At 49.9% G+C, this 18,678-nt stretch overlaps 1 protein-coding gene across 2 annotated transcripts in view; it reads right to left on the reverse strand.

The window, feature by feature from the left end:
- Positions 1 to 503: 503 nt before the first annotated feature.
- The window catches only part of Trpc7 (transient receptor potential cation channel subfamily C member 7), a 120,582-nt gene continuing 102,407 nt past the window's right edge, over positions 504 to 18,678 (reverse strand). For both annotated transcript variants that reach the window (XM_085699613.2, XM_048447705.3), the window contains 5 exons: positions 14,913 to 15,108; positions 9,362 to 9,583; positions 8,467 to 8,547; positions 3,320 to 3,395; positions 504 to 1,330 (listed from right to left, as the gene is read on the reverse strand). In XM_085699613.2, the coding sequence (XP_085555739.2) occupies positions 1,161 to 1,330; positions 3,320 to 3,395; positions 8,467 to 8,547; positions 9,362 to 9,583; positions 14,913 to 15,108 (745 nt within the window). In that variant the 3' untranslated portion in view covers positions 504 to 1,160. The remainder of the gene's footprint in view (positions 1,331 to 3,319; positions 3,396 to 8,466; positions 8,548 to 9,361; positions 9,584 to 14,912; positions 15,109 to 18,678) is intronic.

Raw genomic sequence — 18,678 nt, forward strand, 5'->3', positions numbered from 1 at the left:
GATGTGTGGTACACAGTAGTTCTGATGCGTGGGTACACAGTAGTTCTGATGCGTGGGTACACAGTAGTAATGGGTACACTGAAGTAATCCTGAAGTCTGTGTTTCTTTGGGACCAGTGTAGTCTCCTTCAATCCCAGGGCATTTTATTGTTTGGGACTGGGCGCCACCTGGTGGCTGCTCTCTACTCTCACTTAGGACCCCTGGATGTGAGGCCCCTTTCCTTGGCTCCCTTGCCCTCCTTCTACATCCAACAGGGCAGGAAAGCTCTAGGTGAGGGCTGGGAACAAACTGACCGCTTCCCTCATCACTTCCTTCCTGACCTTGGACAGGCTGGAGTCAGGTCTGGAAATGGAAAGTGAGGCTTGGCAGTGAGGACAGAGGTCAGCCACTTCTTGGGGGGGGGGCATGGGCCTCTCCTCTCAGACGCTCTGACCCCGAGGGTCCCCAAAGCCAGGTCCACCTGTCACAGATGACCCAGCAGTCATCCACAGAGATCCCCAGGCTCTTATGAGGTAATTTTATTTCTTCTCATTTTAGGTAAAAATAGTAAATACAAGATAATCTTAATAAAGGTAAAAATACATTATTTGGATTTTGTCGTTTCTAAACAATGACAACTTTTCTCTACAGTACAATTTTTGATTTAGTGTTTTTAAACTTTTTTTTAAAATAAACAAATAGAACTATTGAGCTATTAGGCTATCTGGGTTCTCTTCTGGCACTTAAGAGTAGGTCAGAGGCCACCTCCCGGTTCTGGTTGTGTGTATATGTGGCGAGGAGGAATGAGAAGGGACTCACAGGATGGGGAGGGTTGACTTCCCAGGACACAGCTGGAGTCCTGAGTGGGGTGGGAGGGCACATATGTGCATCCAAGATGGCCTTTCCCTGCCTTGACCACTGAGGCTGGATGGGAGGTCTCCTGTCTGTCTGATGGCACTTCCTATCTCCTTGGGGTAGCTGTTCTCTCCCAACAGCCTAGTTTCACAGTCCTGGGTCCAGGCAGGTCCTGGGCTAAGACGTCAGCCACATGCCCAGGACAGAGCCAGTGGATCCCCTTGTATCCCAGGGGAGCGGAGTGGAACTCCTCCCCAACAGGGCTGCGACTGGGACATCAGCCCGGCTTTGGAATGCTGGTAGAAGTCACAGGTGCCTGTCAGGCACTAAATGTCCTTGCCCTTATTCACCCGCAGGTGGTCTTTGTTTAAGTTCTTCCCAAATTTCTCACTCAGCTGTTGGATCAGGTCCGCTAGCTCGCCCGTAGCTTGTGACTTCTCTTCGAGAAGCTCATAGCGAAGGCTGGAGATGTCTTGCTTGATTTCCTTGAGTTCACCTGCAAGGACAGAAGAGGGTTCCTGGGTGAGCACGCAGAAGGAAGGCAGTGCTGTGCTCGGGTGCAGGTCCAGCCCCCTGGGGTGGGGGGAGGGTGTTGGGATCATGAAGGACCTGTGCCCACAGATCTCAGAGAATCAAAGTGCCACCCAGCTGACTTCCCACTATGAACTTACAGCCACCCTCCCCCATTCCTGGAAAGCCTATTCCTTCACAGCTTGGAGAGGTGGAGTTCAGGGCTGCAGAATTTCTGGCAACTGTTTCACACACTGCTGGCCCCAGTGTTGGTCTCAGAGCCGTTACAGGTAGATGTCAAGAGTGAGCAAGATGCTCGTTAGCTGGAACATTCACCTTCGGGATGCTCCGCTTGACTCTGTGGACATGTGCACCTGAGAGCCGGGCTCTACACAACACAGCCCCAGGGCTGGCCAGCTGCAGGGAGCAGCTTCAGTTTGTTCTTAGAAGCGCCTGACCTCCCCAGTTCGAGCCTCCCTGATGACTGCAGCTGCCTCCCCCAATAGGGGACCACCAAGCAGTCACTTTCATTTTCTGTTTCCATAGTAACCCACATGGTTAGAAGCCCATGGGGTCTGGCCTGTGGGAATCTCTTTATTAAGCACAAAGGGGACTAGAAAGCTCTTTCCTCATATTCTAGACACCAGACTTAATTCTGCAGGAGTCCACTGCTTGTGGGAATATTGTTCCTATCGCTTACATGGGTGTGCTTAAATATATAAAGTGCAGAGATCGGGGGCTTCATGAAACCCCAGGCTCATGGTATCATTTAAGTTACAATGACATCGGGGCACCCACCCACAAATTGTGTATCAGTTACCTTCATGTCTGTCACAGTCACACATCCATAAGGCTAGGAGACAAGGCACCTGGTGATCTCATAACTGGGGCCCACAAGGAGAGGTAAGTAAGTGGGCTGCCACCCAGCCTCAGCTCTGTTTGCTCAGCAGCTTAGATTGGGCATTGCTGCTTTTCAGACTGCATGCTGGGTACCCCCAAGATGAGGCAAAGTGTCACTTAGCAGCTGGGCTCTTTGGGCAGCACTTGTGGTCCCAGTGAGGGGAGGCAGAGTATCCCCAGTCATGGACAAGGGTCTTTCTGGGTAACAAGTATTTATCCTGGGTGTTGCATGCGTAAGGCACCCGCCTCTCACTTAAGAATCCTTACTGAAAGCAGACTGAATAATAACTGAGATGGTGAGTGTGCTCTAGATGGGAGCTCCAGTGTGCATGGGAACCACCTTACATTGTTGCAGGGATGCATCCGGCTGTGATCTGTGCACTTTAATCAGCGGGTACTGAAGAGAGATGTCCTCAGAGAAACACAGCTCTTGTTAGAGTCTCAGAACTCAGAACAGAGGCAGGATGGGCATTTGGGGCTGAGCTAGTGGCAGATTCTGGAAATGGGGTTTTGTATACATGCCCACACAGGAGGGCATGAATGGTGGGCTCCTAGGCTCTCCTGAATTCAAGGTGCTGGAAGCCAACTGAGGAAGCCATCGCTGTGAGTGGCAGACTAAGGTCCCACACCTCCATGATGTCCACATTGTCATCACTGGTGGTTGGACTGAGGGTGAGTCATGTCACACAGAGAACAGGAACTAAGGTGACATGTGGAATCATGTGCTAACCAGCTGGCTTTAGGAGAGTCCCCTAGATGGTCCAGGAGCCTAATCCCAGCATTCTTAGAGAAGATGGAGGTGGGTCAGGGCGGAGGTGGCAGTTGGTGGTGAGACAGGGTGGAGACTCTGAGAGGTGGGTCAAGTGCAGAGACCCCAGGGTGGAGCTGCTGCAGTGAGGAAATGAAGACCTTGGTCTCCCTGCCTCATGGTGAGCATCTGCTCACACTGGAGAGCAAGGAGTCCCCCAGAAAGGACACAGAACCTCAACACCACCACAGTCTCAGCCCCGAGAGAACCATGCTTGACCCCTGACTTGCGGAATCAGAATGAAATTGCCTTCGGGGCCCCACGTACCTTCGTTGACCTCGTCGTTTTCTCTGTCCACCTGGGCCTTCAGCACATATCTCTTTATGAGCCGTTTCATGATTTTCTGAAATGAGACGCACAGGCGGGCTCAGGGGCGGGGCGGTCAACAAGGGCTCCTTCTCTCTGGCACCCCAGGAGGCCACACAGAGCACTGGCAGGCTGGTGCCTCTCTCCCAGGGTGCTCTGCCCGATGGAGGGCCTGGCTGAGCTCTGCTTAGCCTCCATACTCCCCAGGAGGTGAGATCAGGAGAAGCCAAGCCAAGGAGAGAGGGAACCTTGAATATATGGCTCTGCGTGAGGCCCTAAACCCACTTTAGCCCTGGCCAGACAGGGAATTCTGGGAAATCTTAGCCGGTCAGCTCAGGTAATTGCAGCCCTTAAGAGGTGGCAGTGTGCTGATCATGGCAGCGGCCAGGACCAAGTAGAGGAAGTCGACCCCCCCTGAAGAGTCGCTGCCAGTGTCCGTCAACCTCACTCTCAGCTGGGCCTCTGGGCCGTGATGGAGAGACCACTTCTCCAGACAGCCCCAGGTCTGACCCTGGCCCCAGCTTCCCGACAGCAGGTAAGTATTCCTTAGTGAACAAAGCCTGAACCACGCTGAGGGGCACCAAGACCAGTGCCAAGCGTCAGGAAGCCCGAGGAGCTGAACTTTGGATTTTGCCAGCTAGTTGTTCCAGGGCTCCTGGGAAATCACGGAGTTTAAAAATATTCTGAAAGCTGAGATTTCTGAGTCTTGCAAGATGAGCAGCATGGAAGAGGGGCCAGGGTTCCTGCTGCCGCTGCCGCCCTGGCCAGGGACCCATTCACCTGCTCATACCCAGAACCAGGAGGACGCGGCAGCATCTTTGAGAGTTCAGACACCGGCAGTGGGCCTGGGTTCAGTCCTAAATTCTCCCTCACCACAGAGAAAGGGCTAGAATGGCGTGCACAGTGCTAGAGGCATCAACGGACTTCCAGTCAGCTGATGGTTCTCCTCATGCCCTCAGCTGGGACTGCCTAGCCAAGGAGATGTCTCCAGACTGCGGTCCAAAGATTTTACATGTCCTGAGTTGTTTCTTTCACCCATGGCCCAGGTGAGCTTAGGCCAGTGAGTCCTCCTTTGCTGGAGCCTGTGGGCCCCTCTCCCCACAGCTCCATGGTTTGGATGCTGGGAATAGCTCAGTAGCAAGCTGCCCCGTTTGTTCTCAGATGGTGGTATTAGCACAGCAGTGTCTGAAATGAGGCCCTGCCTTTTCTCTGGGACATTTTTCTAGCCAGGAAGCAGGTTATCTACATCACAAGAATATGTACCCACTCCTTGGTACCTTCAGAGGAAACCAAATCAAACAAACAGAAAAATAAAAACTGCCCTTAACTGGCTCTACCAGAAGAGAATGGCAGTTAATCTCGGCACCTTTTATTATAAGGAATTCAGAACATTCGTCTGCTCCCCATTTTTAGGCTGATTCATAGTGTGGGACAATGATCTGTATTCTGTCAATTGTATTTTAATAAAATACTGATTGGCCAGTAGTCAGGCAGGAAGTATAGGCGGGACAACCAGACAGGAAGTAAAGGCAGATCAATGAGAACAGGAGAATTCTGGGAAGAGGAAAGTTGTTTGTGCAGACCTGACCTGGCCACAGAAGAAGCAAGATGTGACTGCCTTGCTGAATAAGGTACCCAGCCATGTGGCTAACATAGGCAAGAATAATGGGCTAATATAAGTTATAAGAGTTAATAAGAAGCCTGAGCTAATGGGCCAATCAGTTTATAACTAAAGTAGACCTCTGTGTAATTTCTTTGGGACTTAACAATTATGGGGACTGGGCAGGACAGAAACCACAGACAACAGATTCAAGAGAAAGGGAGAGCAAATTAAAGTTAGTTGCCTTTCAGGGCAAACCTCAATGGTTAAGTGTCCCTGCTGGGTGCACTCCCGTAAGCTGAACTGCCAACACTTCGGTGTCTGAGACAGGAGGACAGTAGGTTCCTGGGCCAGCTCCAGGTCTGGACAGTGACAGCCTGTCTCAGTGAAGCAAGCCAATAGTTTCTCCACTTCCGGTCTCCTGAGTGAAGGAGTCTAGCTGTTCATGATGCAAGAGGACAAGGCAGAGCCAGAAAGAAATGGGTGTGTGTGAATGATACCTCTTTGTGGGTTCAGCAGCCACCACAGTCCTGCCTCGTTAGTAGTTAGTATCCACTGAGCTCTGGATCAGACCACACAACTAAACTGAGTCCTCTAAAAATATCCCAAGGCTATGCTTATGATACTCCAGCACATGCCTGCCAAGCTCCGTTTTGAATTAGTGAGATCTAGTTCACATGCATCTTCTCGAAGAGGAAGAAGAGGAGGAGGAGGAAGGGGAGAAGAAAGAGGAAGCAGAAGCAACTCAGACATGTACCTTACAGACCATAGCATATCAGTCTTATTCATAATAAGTGAGCTCACTCAATCCCTCCAGAAACTCAGCTCTCAGAGGAGTGCACTTAGGCCCTCTCATCCATGTCCTGATTCTAGTCCATTGTTTGGTCTCTTGGCCATGGGAGCCAGGTTGGAAAAGACCTAACTAACCAAGCAGCCAGTGCTGAGGGAACTAGTAAGCCAGACTCCAGGTGGATGCTCCAATCTGCAGGAACTGCCTTTCCTTACCTCACAAAGCAAAAGGGCTGAGAAGATTAAAACAGAGAATTCTGCCCACCAGGGGACTCCCGAGGAAGAGATGGAGGGAGCCAGGCCCAGGACCCTGTGACAGAGCAAAGCGTGCCCTGACTGTGATTTTACAGGATTTCTGCAGATGACCACAGTTTACAAGGCCGACAGATCATGCTCTCAGTGAACTGGTTGCTCTGGGGAAGGCAGGGGAGGGGCGAAGGACTGAAGGCTGCAGGTTCTCTGCCCATCAAACGGTTGCACATCAGAAGTATGCAGCCTGGAAGGTCCCCAGTGGGCCCCAAAGCAGGAAAACAGCCTCAGGTCACCCTCAAATCCATCCTTTGGCTTTGTGTACTGCTGCTGGCAAAAGGACACTGATCCAGGCCCCTCCGGGTCCACATCCTCACCTTGGGCTTGGGGCTTTTGACAGATACCATATTAGAGACCACCAAGCCCCAGCAAGGCAGGGACTGAGGGGACTCTAGGGAATCACCAGAAGGACAGGCCAGTGCCTGGGTGGTGTGTTGTGGTGAGAGAGAAGTGCCCAGAGAATCAGCTGGTCACCACCAGCTGTGAGGCCTCAGCCAAAGAGAATTAGTTCTGTTATCTGTAAAATTTGCTGGCATCTGGGGCAGGGGAAAGGACACCACTAGTGTCCAGACTGCTTCCACATGACCTCTGGGGTCATCTCAAGACTAATTTAGATCCCGAATAGCCCAGCTGGTCCAGAGTAACCAGGTAAAAAAGGCAGGGTGTTCTCAGTCCCGCTGCTGTCCCTCACTGTCCCTCGGCCCAGTCCCAGTGCCTCCCCCTTTCCTGTGAGGGCTACTCGAATAAGTAGCCTGGAGCTTTTCTCCAAGAAGACAAAATAAGGTGAGCAAAGCTTCTCAAGGTCATCCCTAGCCTGAGGCTGCAAACATCACAGCAGGGGTTTCTGGGAGACCTAAGGAGGGGGGAGTGGGGGGAGGCGGGACACTGAGATGGTGGTGGGGGTAGGCAGACAGGGACAGCTGTGAGGTTGATTGCTTTCATCTGGGTGCAGGACAGTGCAGGCAATCATTCTTCCTTTATCTCAGTAGCCGATTCTGTCCAAGATCAGGAGTTTCTATTAGGAGTTGCTATCTGTTCTGTGACACACAAAATCTGTGCTCTCCTCCGAGAAGCTGAGAAATGGGAGCCCTCCCCTGACAGAGGATTTAGCCTGTGAAACAGCTCAAAGCAGACCAAATGGGGCAGCCCCGATTCTGTGCACGATTAATTTCAAGATTTGCCCATTGCCAATTTTGAGCTCATGTCATCTGTTAAGACTTAAGTGTTTTCAAGGATGAGCTATTTCTTAATTGAACAATTAAATTCTCTCCAGTGCACAGCTGGCTCTGAAACCTGGGCGAGGAGATTCAACCAGAGACCTGTGTCCAGAAAGCGTCAGGTCTGTAGCGGTGCCCCGTGGGAAGGTGGCTCCAGGGACATGTCACCTTCTCACCTCAGCCCAAAGTGATACCCAGGAAAACATCTTATTACAGCCAGAAGAAATTATGGACAAGGATGAACCCGCTCATTGCAGGGAGTGGGAGGCAGGGAGAGAACACCCTGCGTGTCCCAACAACTACGCGGTAGTCGTCATTCATCACTGGAGCGGAGGCAGTCCTGCTTTCCAGAAGGCATATGGGGATTGCACGCATTAGAGGGCTCCCCCAAAGTTCTGTAGCAAGTATCTCTGCAGGCTGTCCATCTAAAGACAGGTTCAGTGGTGATCCTGAGATCCACCTGGCCACTGAGGGCACACTGGGAGTCACGGAGGCGCTACTCCTCCCCTTGTCCCCACCCCGCATCAGGTCCAGTGCCCCACTGCCCACTCACACAGCCAGACTGAAATAGCCATCCCTTAGGTCCCAACCACTGGCACCGTGCCTCCTCCTGCTGGTGTCTGCCTGGTCACTGATGCTGAGTACAGTGTAATCATGTCTGTCCCCTGACAAGTTACCCTCCTCTCCTGGGCCTTAGAGAACACCGGATACTGTTGCCATCCTGAGAGAATGCTAGGGCTCTGCCTTCCTTCTGACTGTATCTTCTGCTCTCCCCTGCAGCTTGAGACCTTTGTGATTCCCAACCTTTACCAGGAAGGCCCCACGGCTGTCTCCTTTTCCTGGCTGAGGTCTTGGTCAACTCCTCTCTTCATGAAGATGCCCTCACCTACCCCCCTACCCCAGCTAAATCTTCCTGGTTTCCACGAGTTTTAATCTTATTCTTTATTTCTTGGGATTTCTATCAGTTAGATGCAGTATTCTACCTATGTGTTTATTATTTGTCTCTTCCCCAGAGTAGCCTGGAGGTGCCACCGGGGTAGGAACCCTGTTGGCATCTCCAGCAGATGGCACAGTACCTGGCATATATCAGGTACCATGAGGGAAGCTGTGATCTGTGTTCCCACAGCCACGTAACTGAATCCACCTTAGTGGTGTCTACTTCTGCCCACACGTAGGTAAGGAGGGGTGGTTACCTGGTATCTGGTGGGTTTGCTGAAAGTGTTGTTTGATGTCAGGTTTTCGGAATTCCTCATGCCAGCCTGGTAGCGGGCCTTCTAAATCAAAGAAAGAAAGATGCATGCATACACGGCAGGGCTTGGAGTAACATCTGGACACAGAGGCGGTCTGTAGGGAACCTTCTGGGAAAGGATTGGAAATGGTTTGACGTCCTACACTGTTGCTCCTGGGAACTGAGTTTCTGTAGGGTTGTCAAAGTAAACGACTGTTGCTGGCCCATTTGTGTCTTCCTTCTAGAACTCCTCAGAGGTTTTGCTGAGACCACAGAGACCACAGAGGTGGGAGGAGGTGCAGGGAACTCTGTCCTCAGATCATCCTCTGGCTTCTTTCTGTAAAAAGCCATTCTGCCTCCACATGCTCTGGAGCAGTGGTTCTCAACCTGTGGGTCAGGACCCTGGGGGCAGGGGTTAAATAATCCTTTCACAGGGGCCACCGAAGAATGTCTGCATCTCAGATATTTACATTACAATTCATAACAGTAGCAAAATTAGAGTTATGAAGTAGCAATGAAGTGATTTATGGCTGGGGGTTCACCACAGCATGAGGACCTGTGTTACAGGGTCACAGCGTTAGGAGGGCTGGGGACCACTGCTGCAGGGGTTCCCTTCTGCTGGGGTCGTGTCTCTCCAGGCAGCAGGCAGCTTCCTGAACTGAAAGCATCATCTCTAAGGGACTTGGGGACATTCTGCTGGGTGGTGCTCTGCTGAGGTGCCTGGTAGATTCGGCAAGGCGATGGCTCCTTGTAGCACCTAATCTGGCTGGCTGGCTTTGTGCCTGGGGTGGCTATTGGAAGGAAGGCGTCAAACACATGGCCCCACCCACAATCTCCCCCCACGACCAGACGCTACCCACCCTGAATTTGGAGTTCAGCATGCCCATTTCCAGGTCGTTTTCACAGCTTTTGGCCTTAGATTTGCAGAGCTTTATGAGGCACATCTTGATTCTCATTATGAGATAGTAGAAGGATTTAGGGCTTGGCACTAGGTTAAAAGGAGCAGGTAGAGTCCTTCCTTCGTCGAAGTAAGAAAGCCAGAGCTTCGCTCGAGCGAACTTCCACTCCACGTCCGCATCTTCCTGTGGAACAAGAGAATCAGTCACACACACTGGGGGTCACAGCTTAACGTCTGAGTAGGCTGTGAACAGGGTTAAGGCCACAGTGTGTGACAGCAGTGGTGTCCTGTGGTGTGTACCCCCATCTGTGATGGCACAGGACAGGAGCATCTCTAAGACCATGTGCAGGCATCACTTTTAACACTCTCTACCTGCCTCGGTGTTCACGGTGGAAAAGCTCCCTCCCCCACTCCACCAGTGTGTCACCAGTGTCCCCACGCCCCAGCCACGATATGCCCCCTTCCCCACCCCCCTCTGGTGACTTCACCAGTGTGCTCACGCCTCAGCCACGATATGCCCCTCCCCCACCAGTGCCTTCACCAGTGTCCCCACTGGCAGCTCCTAAGAACTAACTGTCTTCACTGCAGTTTCGGCCTTCTGCCCACTGACTTCACAGTTCTGGCCACTACAGTATTGAGTTAGTCATTTTCTAAAGCAGAGTCCCCCAGAAATGCACTATGAGCCTGAGTCAATGGGGTGTAGAACCATCAGTATCTGGTTTAAAAGTCTCTCACTAACGATGTGGCTTAAGCTTGTGAATTCATAGTGTGTGGTAGCGCTTGCCTTCTCCATGTTGTACGGAAGCAGGCGTCAAGTGCACGCTTGTTTGCACAAGCAGTGGCTACACACCAAGGCACTCTGAGCCTGGCAAGGATGCATCTATGTGAGTCGGCTGGGATGGACCACTAGACTGTAAGTCCATGAACCGCAGGCGCCCTTTGCTTTCTACTGTTAAGGCCTCACATGTGACTGGTGTACGCTGGGACAATGGATGGATCTTGTAGACTACAAGCTTGGTGAGGAGGGGGTCACCCCTGCTGTAACAGGGAGACTGGAAACGAGAAGAAGGCTGGCATACCGGTAAGAATCCTGGCCATGGTCTTTGCCAGCTGTGATACTATGGCATCCCACTTAGCCATTCTGGCCCTCGGTTGTCTCATTTACAAATGGAGATAGCGCAATAATTACTGGCCTCATAGGTGGCTGGAAGAGCTAAAGGAGCTATGCATTAAACATGTCTAACCATGCCAGGCGCTGGCTAGAAAGAAATGCCTTTTACCTCCATAGCTGGGCACGGGCCTCGCTGCTAGCTTTCAGCCATACATACATAGTCTAGCCCATACTTTCTAAGGAGGAAACATGTGCTTTGGAACGCACAGTCTGGTCAGTGGCATGGTGGGATAAATCACTCATCAGCCCGCCTTGGACTTGATCCAGAGATGTGCCAGAGCTGAAAGAGGATCTGTGTTGGGGCTGGCCTAACCCGGGGTTCAGAGTCTGTTTGTGGCTGATATTAGTGCTGGATGGTTCTCCACCAGTTTGAGGGGGTGAAGTAGAGAAGAATAGGTCTGAGTCACAGTGGGAGAGGAGCTGAGAAGTGTGGATCCCTGGTGGTGGGAGTCCAACGGAGAGGGGATTTTCTCAGTTTTAGAAGAAGACATTTCTTTTTTGACCAAGGGACTCATTTAAATGCTGACACGAAAGGCCATGTGGTGAGCAGGAGGGTGAGGACCAGGCAGGGAGGCAGGGAGTCTCCTGAGGGTCAGGACCTCCCCAGCAGAAGGCGGTGGAGAGGACGGCAGTAGGGGAAGCAGAGCCTGTGGATTCCTACACGAGGTGCTAAGATCTAGTGAACGAGTCTGTAAGTGTCCTTGTAGAAGGCATACAAAGATTCCCTTGCCACGACCAAATGTGGTCATGAGCACCCCGCATTATCCAATAGTTCACGGCTCACTGAGACCGGCAGGTACAGCAGCTCTGACCTGACCCAGAAGTTGTTCATGGCCCGGGGGAGTGCTTGGCCCACCTCAGTGTTCTGCTCACCTCAGAGATCCTCCCGGTGGCACCCTGAGCTATGAGCTTGCCTAGTTCTGCACCAAGTCAGTGGGCATGGCTCAGCTCGGCCAACCTTCCTATGTCATAGCTATGAGGACCAAAGCTTGTTAGGATGTGGCAGACCTCTCTGGGTGGGAAATAAAAAGATCGATGGATTTTCTTCCAACACCATTTGCCTCTTCTTACACTCGGGGAAACTGAGGCCCATAACGATGGGAAGACTAGATGGCCATTGCTCATTTACATAGGTAACCAAACATGTAAAAATGCTTCTTAAAAAGATGCCACGGGTCCATCTCTAAGGTGAATGCTGCGTTTCTCAGGGGGTGGGGTGATGGTGGAGGATGTGCAGCTGGTGCTTTAGGACCAGCCCCTACCTCCTCCAGCCCCTGCCTCTTTCCCTGGCCTAGTGTGTGCTCCTGTAGTGAGGAACAAACTGCTCTGTTTGACCCTCTCTGATCTGATAGTCTGGAACAATCTTTTTGGGAGAGCGAGCTGAACGCTGTCTTCTCAAAACTGACCCACTGCAGCCCTAATCCCACCACCCTGGGATGGGACTATATTTGCAGACAGAACTGTTTTAAAAGGTGCTTGAGGTTAAATGAGGATCTAAGGGCAGGTCCCCGATAAAGTGGGACCGGTAGAAAAGTCACGTAAGGACACAGCTGGAAGGTTGCTGTCAGTGTGCCAAGAAGGGCAGCCTCACAGGGAACCATCTGCCCAGACATTTAGATCTTTTAGCCCCTAGGAAATACGAGGCAATAAATGCCTGATGTTTAAGCCACACAGTCTTGATTTTATTTTTTTTAAATTTAAATGAAAACCATATTAAATAACATCTTTGTTCATCTATATGAGAACCATGGAAATAATCATTTTTTATCATTTAAGAACAGGGTTAACCAGCAAAAGAGAAAGGCCCCGCTTGAGCCTCCTTCCAAATCCTTGCCACACAGGAAGACCGCGGCCCCATCCTTGACAATCCTTTTCTACTATTTCCCCTGGGTGTACGTATTTGTATCATCGTATAAATAAGAAATTTGTCTGTTTATATTGGGAGAAATTTAACTTGAATTTTTCATTTAATAACATCTGAGAAATTTTCTTCTAACTTAGAAAGCATTAAAAGGTATAAATTGAAAGGAATCCTGTCCATCACCTCCTTCCCCCAATTCTACCTGGTAACAGACAGGCATCCCAGAGGGGTGGTTCCTTTTTAATTCCTCTTAAAAAAACATGTATATTTGTGTGTGTGTGTGTGTGTGTGTGTGTGTGTGTGTGTGTGTGTATGTGTGTGTGTGTGTGTCTGTAGAGTGGGGCTATGTGCACATGTAAGTGCAAGGTACCAACAGATGCTGGAAGATGGCATAAGATCCCTGGGTGCTGGGAACTGAACTCCGGTACCCTGCAGGAGTGGTACCCACTCTTAATCACTGAGCCATCTCTCCAGCCCCTCCATATCTTTCCTATGGTCTCCTTTTTTTTTTTTTTCCTATGGTCTCCTTGAGAAGCTTTTTCTTTCCCAAACACACATGCAGTGACAAAGGGGAATGAACCCACACTCCCTTTGGTCCCCTCTTCCACAGGAGAAGAACGCACTATTTATATCATTCTACAACTTGCCTCTGTGTTCCTCTTAAAAGCAAGGCTTGGGGGCTTCACTGCCATAGTTTAGCTAAAATCGCCCATCTTTTCTGTTTGCCTGCTTCTGAGACTTAGTCTTGCCATGTAGCCGAGGCTGGGCTTCATCTTCCTGTTTGGCTGCTGTGTGCCGGGATGACATGCAGGAGCACTGATCTTTTAAGGAATGTACTACACGTATCTATTATCTGGTGTGCATAGGTGTCTGGTGCACACTTGCCGTGGCGCATGTGTGGAGTCAGAGAACAACTTGCGGAAGTCAGTTCTCCCTTTCTGTCATGCAGTGCTGGGACTGAATCAGGTCGGCAGGCTTGGCACCAGCTCCTTTACCTGCCCAGCTGCCTTGCTGCCCATCCCCACCATGCTTTCCTTTTCTTTTCCACTAAGTTAAACAATATCCCTATGTTCAGATTCATCACAATCAGTTTAACTTGATTCTTATTATTGCTCATTTGTGTTGCTCTTAATTTCTTGATGTTCTAAATAAGACTAAACCATGGCTTATGTATTTTAGATCCTAATAGAGGATCTGTTCATATCTTTTTTTTTTTCTGCAGGACTGGGGACTGGACTATGGCTTTGCCAGGCACATGCTACCACTGAGCTGTATCCCCAACTTCATTATTTAAAGTATCTCCTTTCGGCCTCTGCTGCACCTCACTGGGGATCACATCCAAGGCCTTGCATATGCCAGGTGAATGCTCTACCACCGCTGCTTCCACAGCCTTTATCTTTCTGGCAAAGTAGAATTCATCTTTAAAGTCCCCAAGCTTCCCGTCAGTTTCTCCCCCTTTGTTTTGCATCTTCTGTGCCCGGCTGCATTGACCCCAGAGCATGGTGATTTGATGATTGCCTTACCTGTCTTTTTAAGACTAAAGAATTATTTATTACTGTGTGTGTGTGATGTGCTACACATGTGATGACCTACACATGTGCTACAGTGCACATATGTAGGTCAAGGGACGACATTGTGCAGTTGGTTTTTTCTTTCCACTTTTATGTTGGTTATGGGGGTTGAACTCAGGTCGTCAGGACTCTATAGCAAGTACCTTTACCTGCCAAACCGTTTCATCAGCTTTTACCTGTTTTGTTTGTTTGCTTTTGCGTGTGTATATGTGTAGGGGATGTGCGTGCATGGATATATGAGTGTTCACACCTACGTGTTTGCATCTAGAGGCTGTAGTTTATGTTGGGTATCCGTCTCCACCACTCTCCACCATACTTGGGGGATAAGATCTCTCATTGAATCTGGAGCTCACTGACTGGCTAAGCTGGCTGGCCTGAGAGCTCCCAAGATTCTGCTGTTTCTGCTTCCCTGAGCTGCATATGCCACCATGCCCAGCTTTTTACACAGGTTCTGGGGATCCAGACTCAAGGCCTCAGACTTGCTAGGCAAGCACTTTACCCACAGAGCCATCTCACCAGCCCCCATTCTGTTTTTCCTTATTGGCCTATGAGCTCCTTAGTGGTGGGGACTTAACAGTAGCATTGCTATCTTACCAGTGTTCAACACAGACTCGGCACACAGTAGGCTCTTCATAAGAAGCACAGTCAGGCAGAAGGGAAACAGGCCACTCTTACGTGCTATGGGCATGCTGTCTGAGTGATGCACACTCCTGGCTCCTTCTGCCCTCACTGGGCCCTCCCACATGGTGGCGGCAGCAGGGCCATGGGGCAGATGGACAGGAACTTCCAGTATGGTTCAGGAAGAAGGCCTGTTACTGTCTTAGCTGTGTGTGTGAGCCATCAGGTGTGCCTTCTGTCTTTGCCCAAGTGCTGCGATTGGCCAAGAAGGGAGAGCGCTGAGCCGGCTTACCTCGATTTCCTGATAGGAGTTATTGATCATGGCTATCAGCATGTTGAGCAGCACGACTACCATGGTGACATTATACACGCCGTAGAGCACGTAGCCAATGTTCTCGATGAATTTGTGGTCGTATTTCAGCACCACCGAGATTACCTCAGACAAGCCAAATATGGACCAAAACAAGGTCTTAAAGCTTTCTTCAACTCTACGAGGAAACAGACAGTTCTTTCATGAGTCCTGAACTGGGTTACAGTTTTAAAATGAAAGCTGTCCTTCCATTACCTGGCTTTAATGGTCCCCTGGAGTTGTGCTGTGGTGGGCTGCCGATGCCCACATTCTGAAATACTGAAATACTCAGATTTCTAAGAAGACACAGAAAGACTCTTACAGTACGGCGATTTCTTCCTTCTAAAATTCAGTTCTGCTGGGGTTCCTGGCTGAGACACAGTTTTTATCTGGCTGTAATTAATCAGACAGCTAAAATTAAACACAGGGCAAATGTTTGCCCTTGTACCTCAAGAAAGCACACTATTCCTTCAGTGGACTCTCAGTTCTTCTCAGGCTGCACAGTCTGGCCATGACCGTGTCCAACAGGCTGAGCTGGCATTGCTGCCCCACACTTGGGCCTCATGATGCTTGGTGGCAGGCTCATGTTTATCTCCATTTCTTACCTGAGCCAGTTAATAAACAAAGACCTATAAACCAGGGTGGGTGGTGTGGTATTCTGAATGCAGCTGAGCCCCTTTCATAGGGAGTGCACTACTAGGAGGTGTGACTTTGTTGGAGTACTGTCTTGTTGGAGGAAGTGTGCCACTATGGGGGTGGGCTTTGAGGTTTCCTATGCTCAGGATACCACCCAGTGTTTCAGTTGACTTCCTGTTGCCTGTAAGATGTAGGACTCTCAGCTCCTCTCCAGCACCATGTCTGTCTGCACGCTGCCATGCTCCCCATCATGATGATAATGGACTGAACCTCTGAAACTGGAAGTGACTCACCCCAGTTAAATGTTTTCAGTGTAAGAGTTGTCATGGTGTTTCTTCACTGCAATAAAAACCCTTAGATGGTTAGAAAAGAGGCTGAGGGAAATGTCCACATTGTTCTGATTCTGCAGGTGTCACAGCTGGTGAGAGCCACGCATGCTCCGAGGGTCCGGGGAAGACCTGGCCTTTAGGAGACTACTCTTTGACCCTTTGAAGTTTTGAATACAGTGGTTTCAGTCCCCAAGCACATTCCACAGAACTGACCTTCTGGATATGACTCCATATATTATCACTTAGAATCCAATAAAAAAGCTAGATTGTGATGGGATGGTTTAGAATATACTTGTGTATTAGGAACATAAAGTTCAACTCTTCAGTTTGCATCTGGTTTCACTGCCTTTATAAGACAGGACTCTTTCTCCCCCTCTTTTAACATTTTAGATTTTCAGCACTCACCCACAAATGACCAGGATTAACTTGAGCTCACCCCATCTTCCCCCAGGGTTTCTTAGGCACTGAAATTTATTTGAGAAAGTGTACAAAAATGCTAGTTTCCTAACTTGGGCTAAAAAATCCACTCTTGCCTTGCATGAATTTACAGCTCCCTTGTATGTGATAATATGGGGGTGTCTATGTGTGTGGGGTGGGGGTTAGGGTGCACAGTCAGCAGTGTGGCTCATTCCCTGTGCATCCCAGAGCCGGAGAAGCTGGTATCCGATGTGAGTTTGCCTTGCTATTGCTTGTCTTTTATTCCCTTCGAAGCTGTGAGTTTGCAGCATTTAATCAGGAATTCAGTAGCAGATTTTTTGAGACAGGGTCTCACTAGGCAGCCTTGGCTGGCCTGGAACTCACTGTGTAGATCAGGTTGGCCTTGAACTCAACCAGATCCGTTTGCGTGCACTTCTGCCTCCAGAGGGCTGGGGTTAAAGGCCTGCAGCACTATGGCTGGCTCAGTAGCATAAGTGAAGTGAAGACTGGATACAGAGCCATCTCTGGGAACATGGTTTCCTAACACAAGATGCCAGGTCCATTCTGTATGAAGACATGGTGTCACTGTGTACGAGGAGTCACTGAGGTACCATTTCCTGTTATGAAGGAATTACTCCGTTCCCTCTTTATGGAAAGGAACAAGGGCATACAGAGTCCCACACAGTGGATGAGCTCCAGATCCTAAACTGGAAGGCACCAGCCGCTCGCCATCCCTTGCACAGCTGATCCCCTCTCACAGGACCCAATGAAAAGTGCAACACACTGGGCAATCGGTTCTGACCCAGGACTGTGCACTTGTCCTGAACAGCAGAAGTGGAGGCTAATGCTTGTGACAGTGAGAGCTTTCACCCAGACTCTGTTCTTTACTCTGGGTCATCCAACAGGTCCCCAGCTGACACCAATGAGTCACATGGAACACACGCAGGACAAACCATCTACATTCCAGTTAGGGAAGACGGCTCAGATCCAGCATGTACGGTTTATCACTATGAAGTCCACCTCTGAGCCGCCCTCATCTAGTCCCAGCTCCTTCATCTGGGCATTCTATCTGTAACCAGAGGAAGCAAAGTGGCCCACCTAGAAGACTATGTTCTGGTGAGTGTGTTCACATTATGGTCTGTTGGTGAGTGTGTGCACAGTGTGGTCTGTTGGTGAGTGTGTGCACAGTGTGGTCTGTTGGTGAGTGTGTGCACAGTGTGGTCTGTTGGTGAGTATGTGCACAGTGTGGTCTGTTGGTGAGTGTGTGCACAGTGTGGTCTGTTGGTGAGTGTGTGCACAGTGTGGTCTGTTGGTGAGTGTGTGCACAGTGTGATCTGTTGGTGAGTGTGTGCACAGTGTGGTCTGTTGGTGAGTATGTGCACAGTGTGGTCTGTTGGTGAGTGTATGCACAGTGTGGTCTGTTGGTGAGTGTGTGCACAGTGTGGTCTGTTGGTGAGTGTGTGCACAGTGTGATCTGTTGGTGAGTGTGTGCACAGTGCGGTCTTTAGAGTGACAGCTCAATGCTCACCCTGACTCTAACCCAGTGTGTTTGACATCCCCTCTACAGTGAAAAGATTGACCTCTGAACTTCCACTTAGCTTCATCTCTAGAGGGTAATTACAAGAGGCCCAGACTCGCAGGGGTTATCAGAGTGAAAGCCTCCTCGCCAGAGGAGTAGCCCCGACTCCTGACTGGCTGAGAAGAGTCTTAGTCTGACAGAAAAAGTCTGTGGCTCCACTTCTCTTTGTGTGAGGCAGGATGAGCTGAAGCAACAGAAAACGTGGGCAGGCTGACCATTCAGGACGTTAGAGCCCCGGTCAGCTCCTGGGCTTTGTATCTGGACTCAGTCATCTCCGTAGGGGCATTCAGTGTTCTCACTGTGGATAGACCAGTGTTTGCTATTATTATTGAAAGGGTGGGTCTCACTGGCTGATTTATTGCAGGTTATCTAGGCTAAGCTGTGAGAGGTATCATATTTTACCTAGACTGAAACAATCTGAATAGATCTGAGTGAAACTGAGAAGTTAAAATTTGAAAAAATTCCTATGACTGAAACTAGCATACGATGTTGTTGAGAATTTACTAGATGATCTTTGCTTGGGGAGAGTTTCAGAAACTATGAATACAAACATCAAGAGATCCAATTACAAAGACATTAGCTCCCGAATGTCAAAACACCCAGTGAGTCAGAGATGAGTGAGAGAAGGGCTTGAGTCTGTAACGTCAGCAGATGCAGCCAGAACCTTCCTTGTTCGTCTGATCGAAGGCCCGATGAGAAGCCCCTTAAGGTAGGACTCATGGCTGGAGATGATGACGATATCACAGTG

Source organism: Myodes glareolus, chromosome 14 (assembly GCF_982192425.1).
Source record: "Myodes glareolus chromosome 14, mMyoGla1.1, whole genome shotgun sequence".
In the NCBI taxonomy this organism is placed as follows: Eukaryota; Metazoa; Chordata; class Mammalia; order Rodentia; family Cricetidae; genus Myodes; species Myodes glareolus.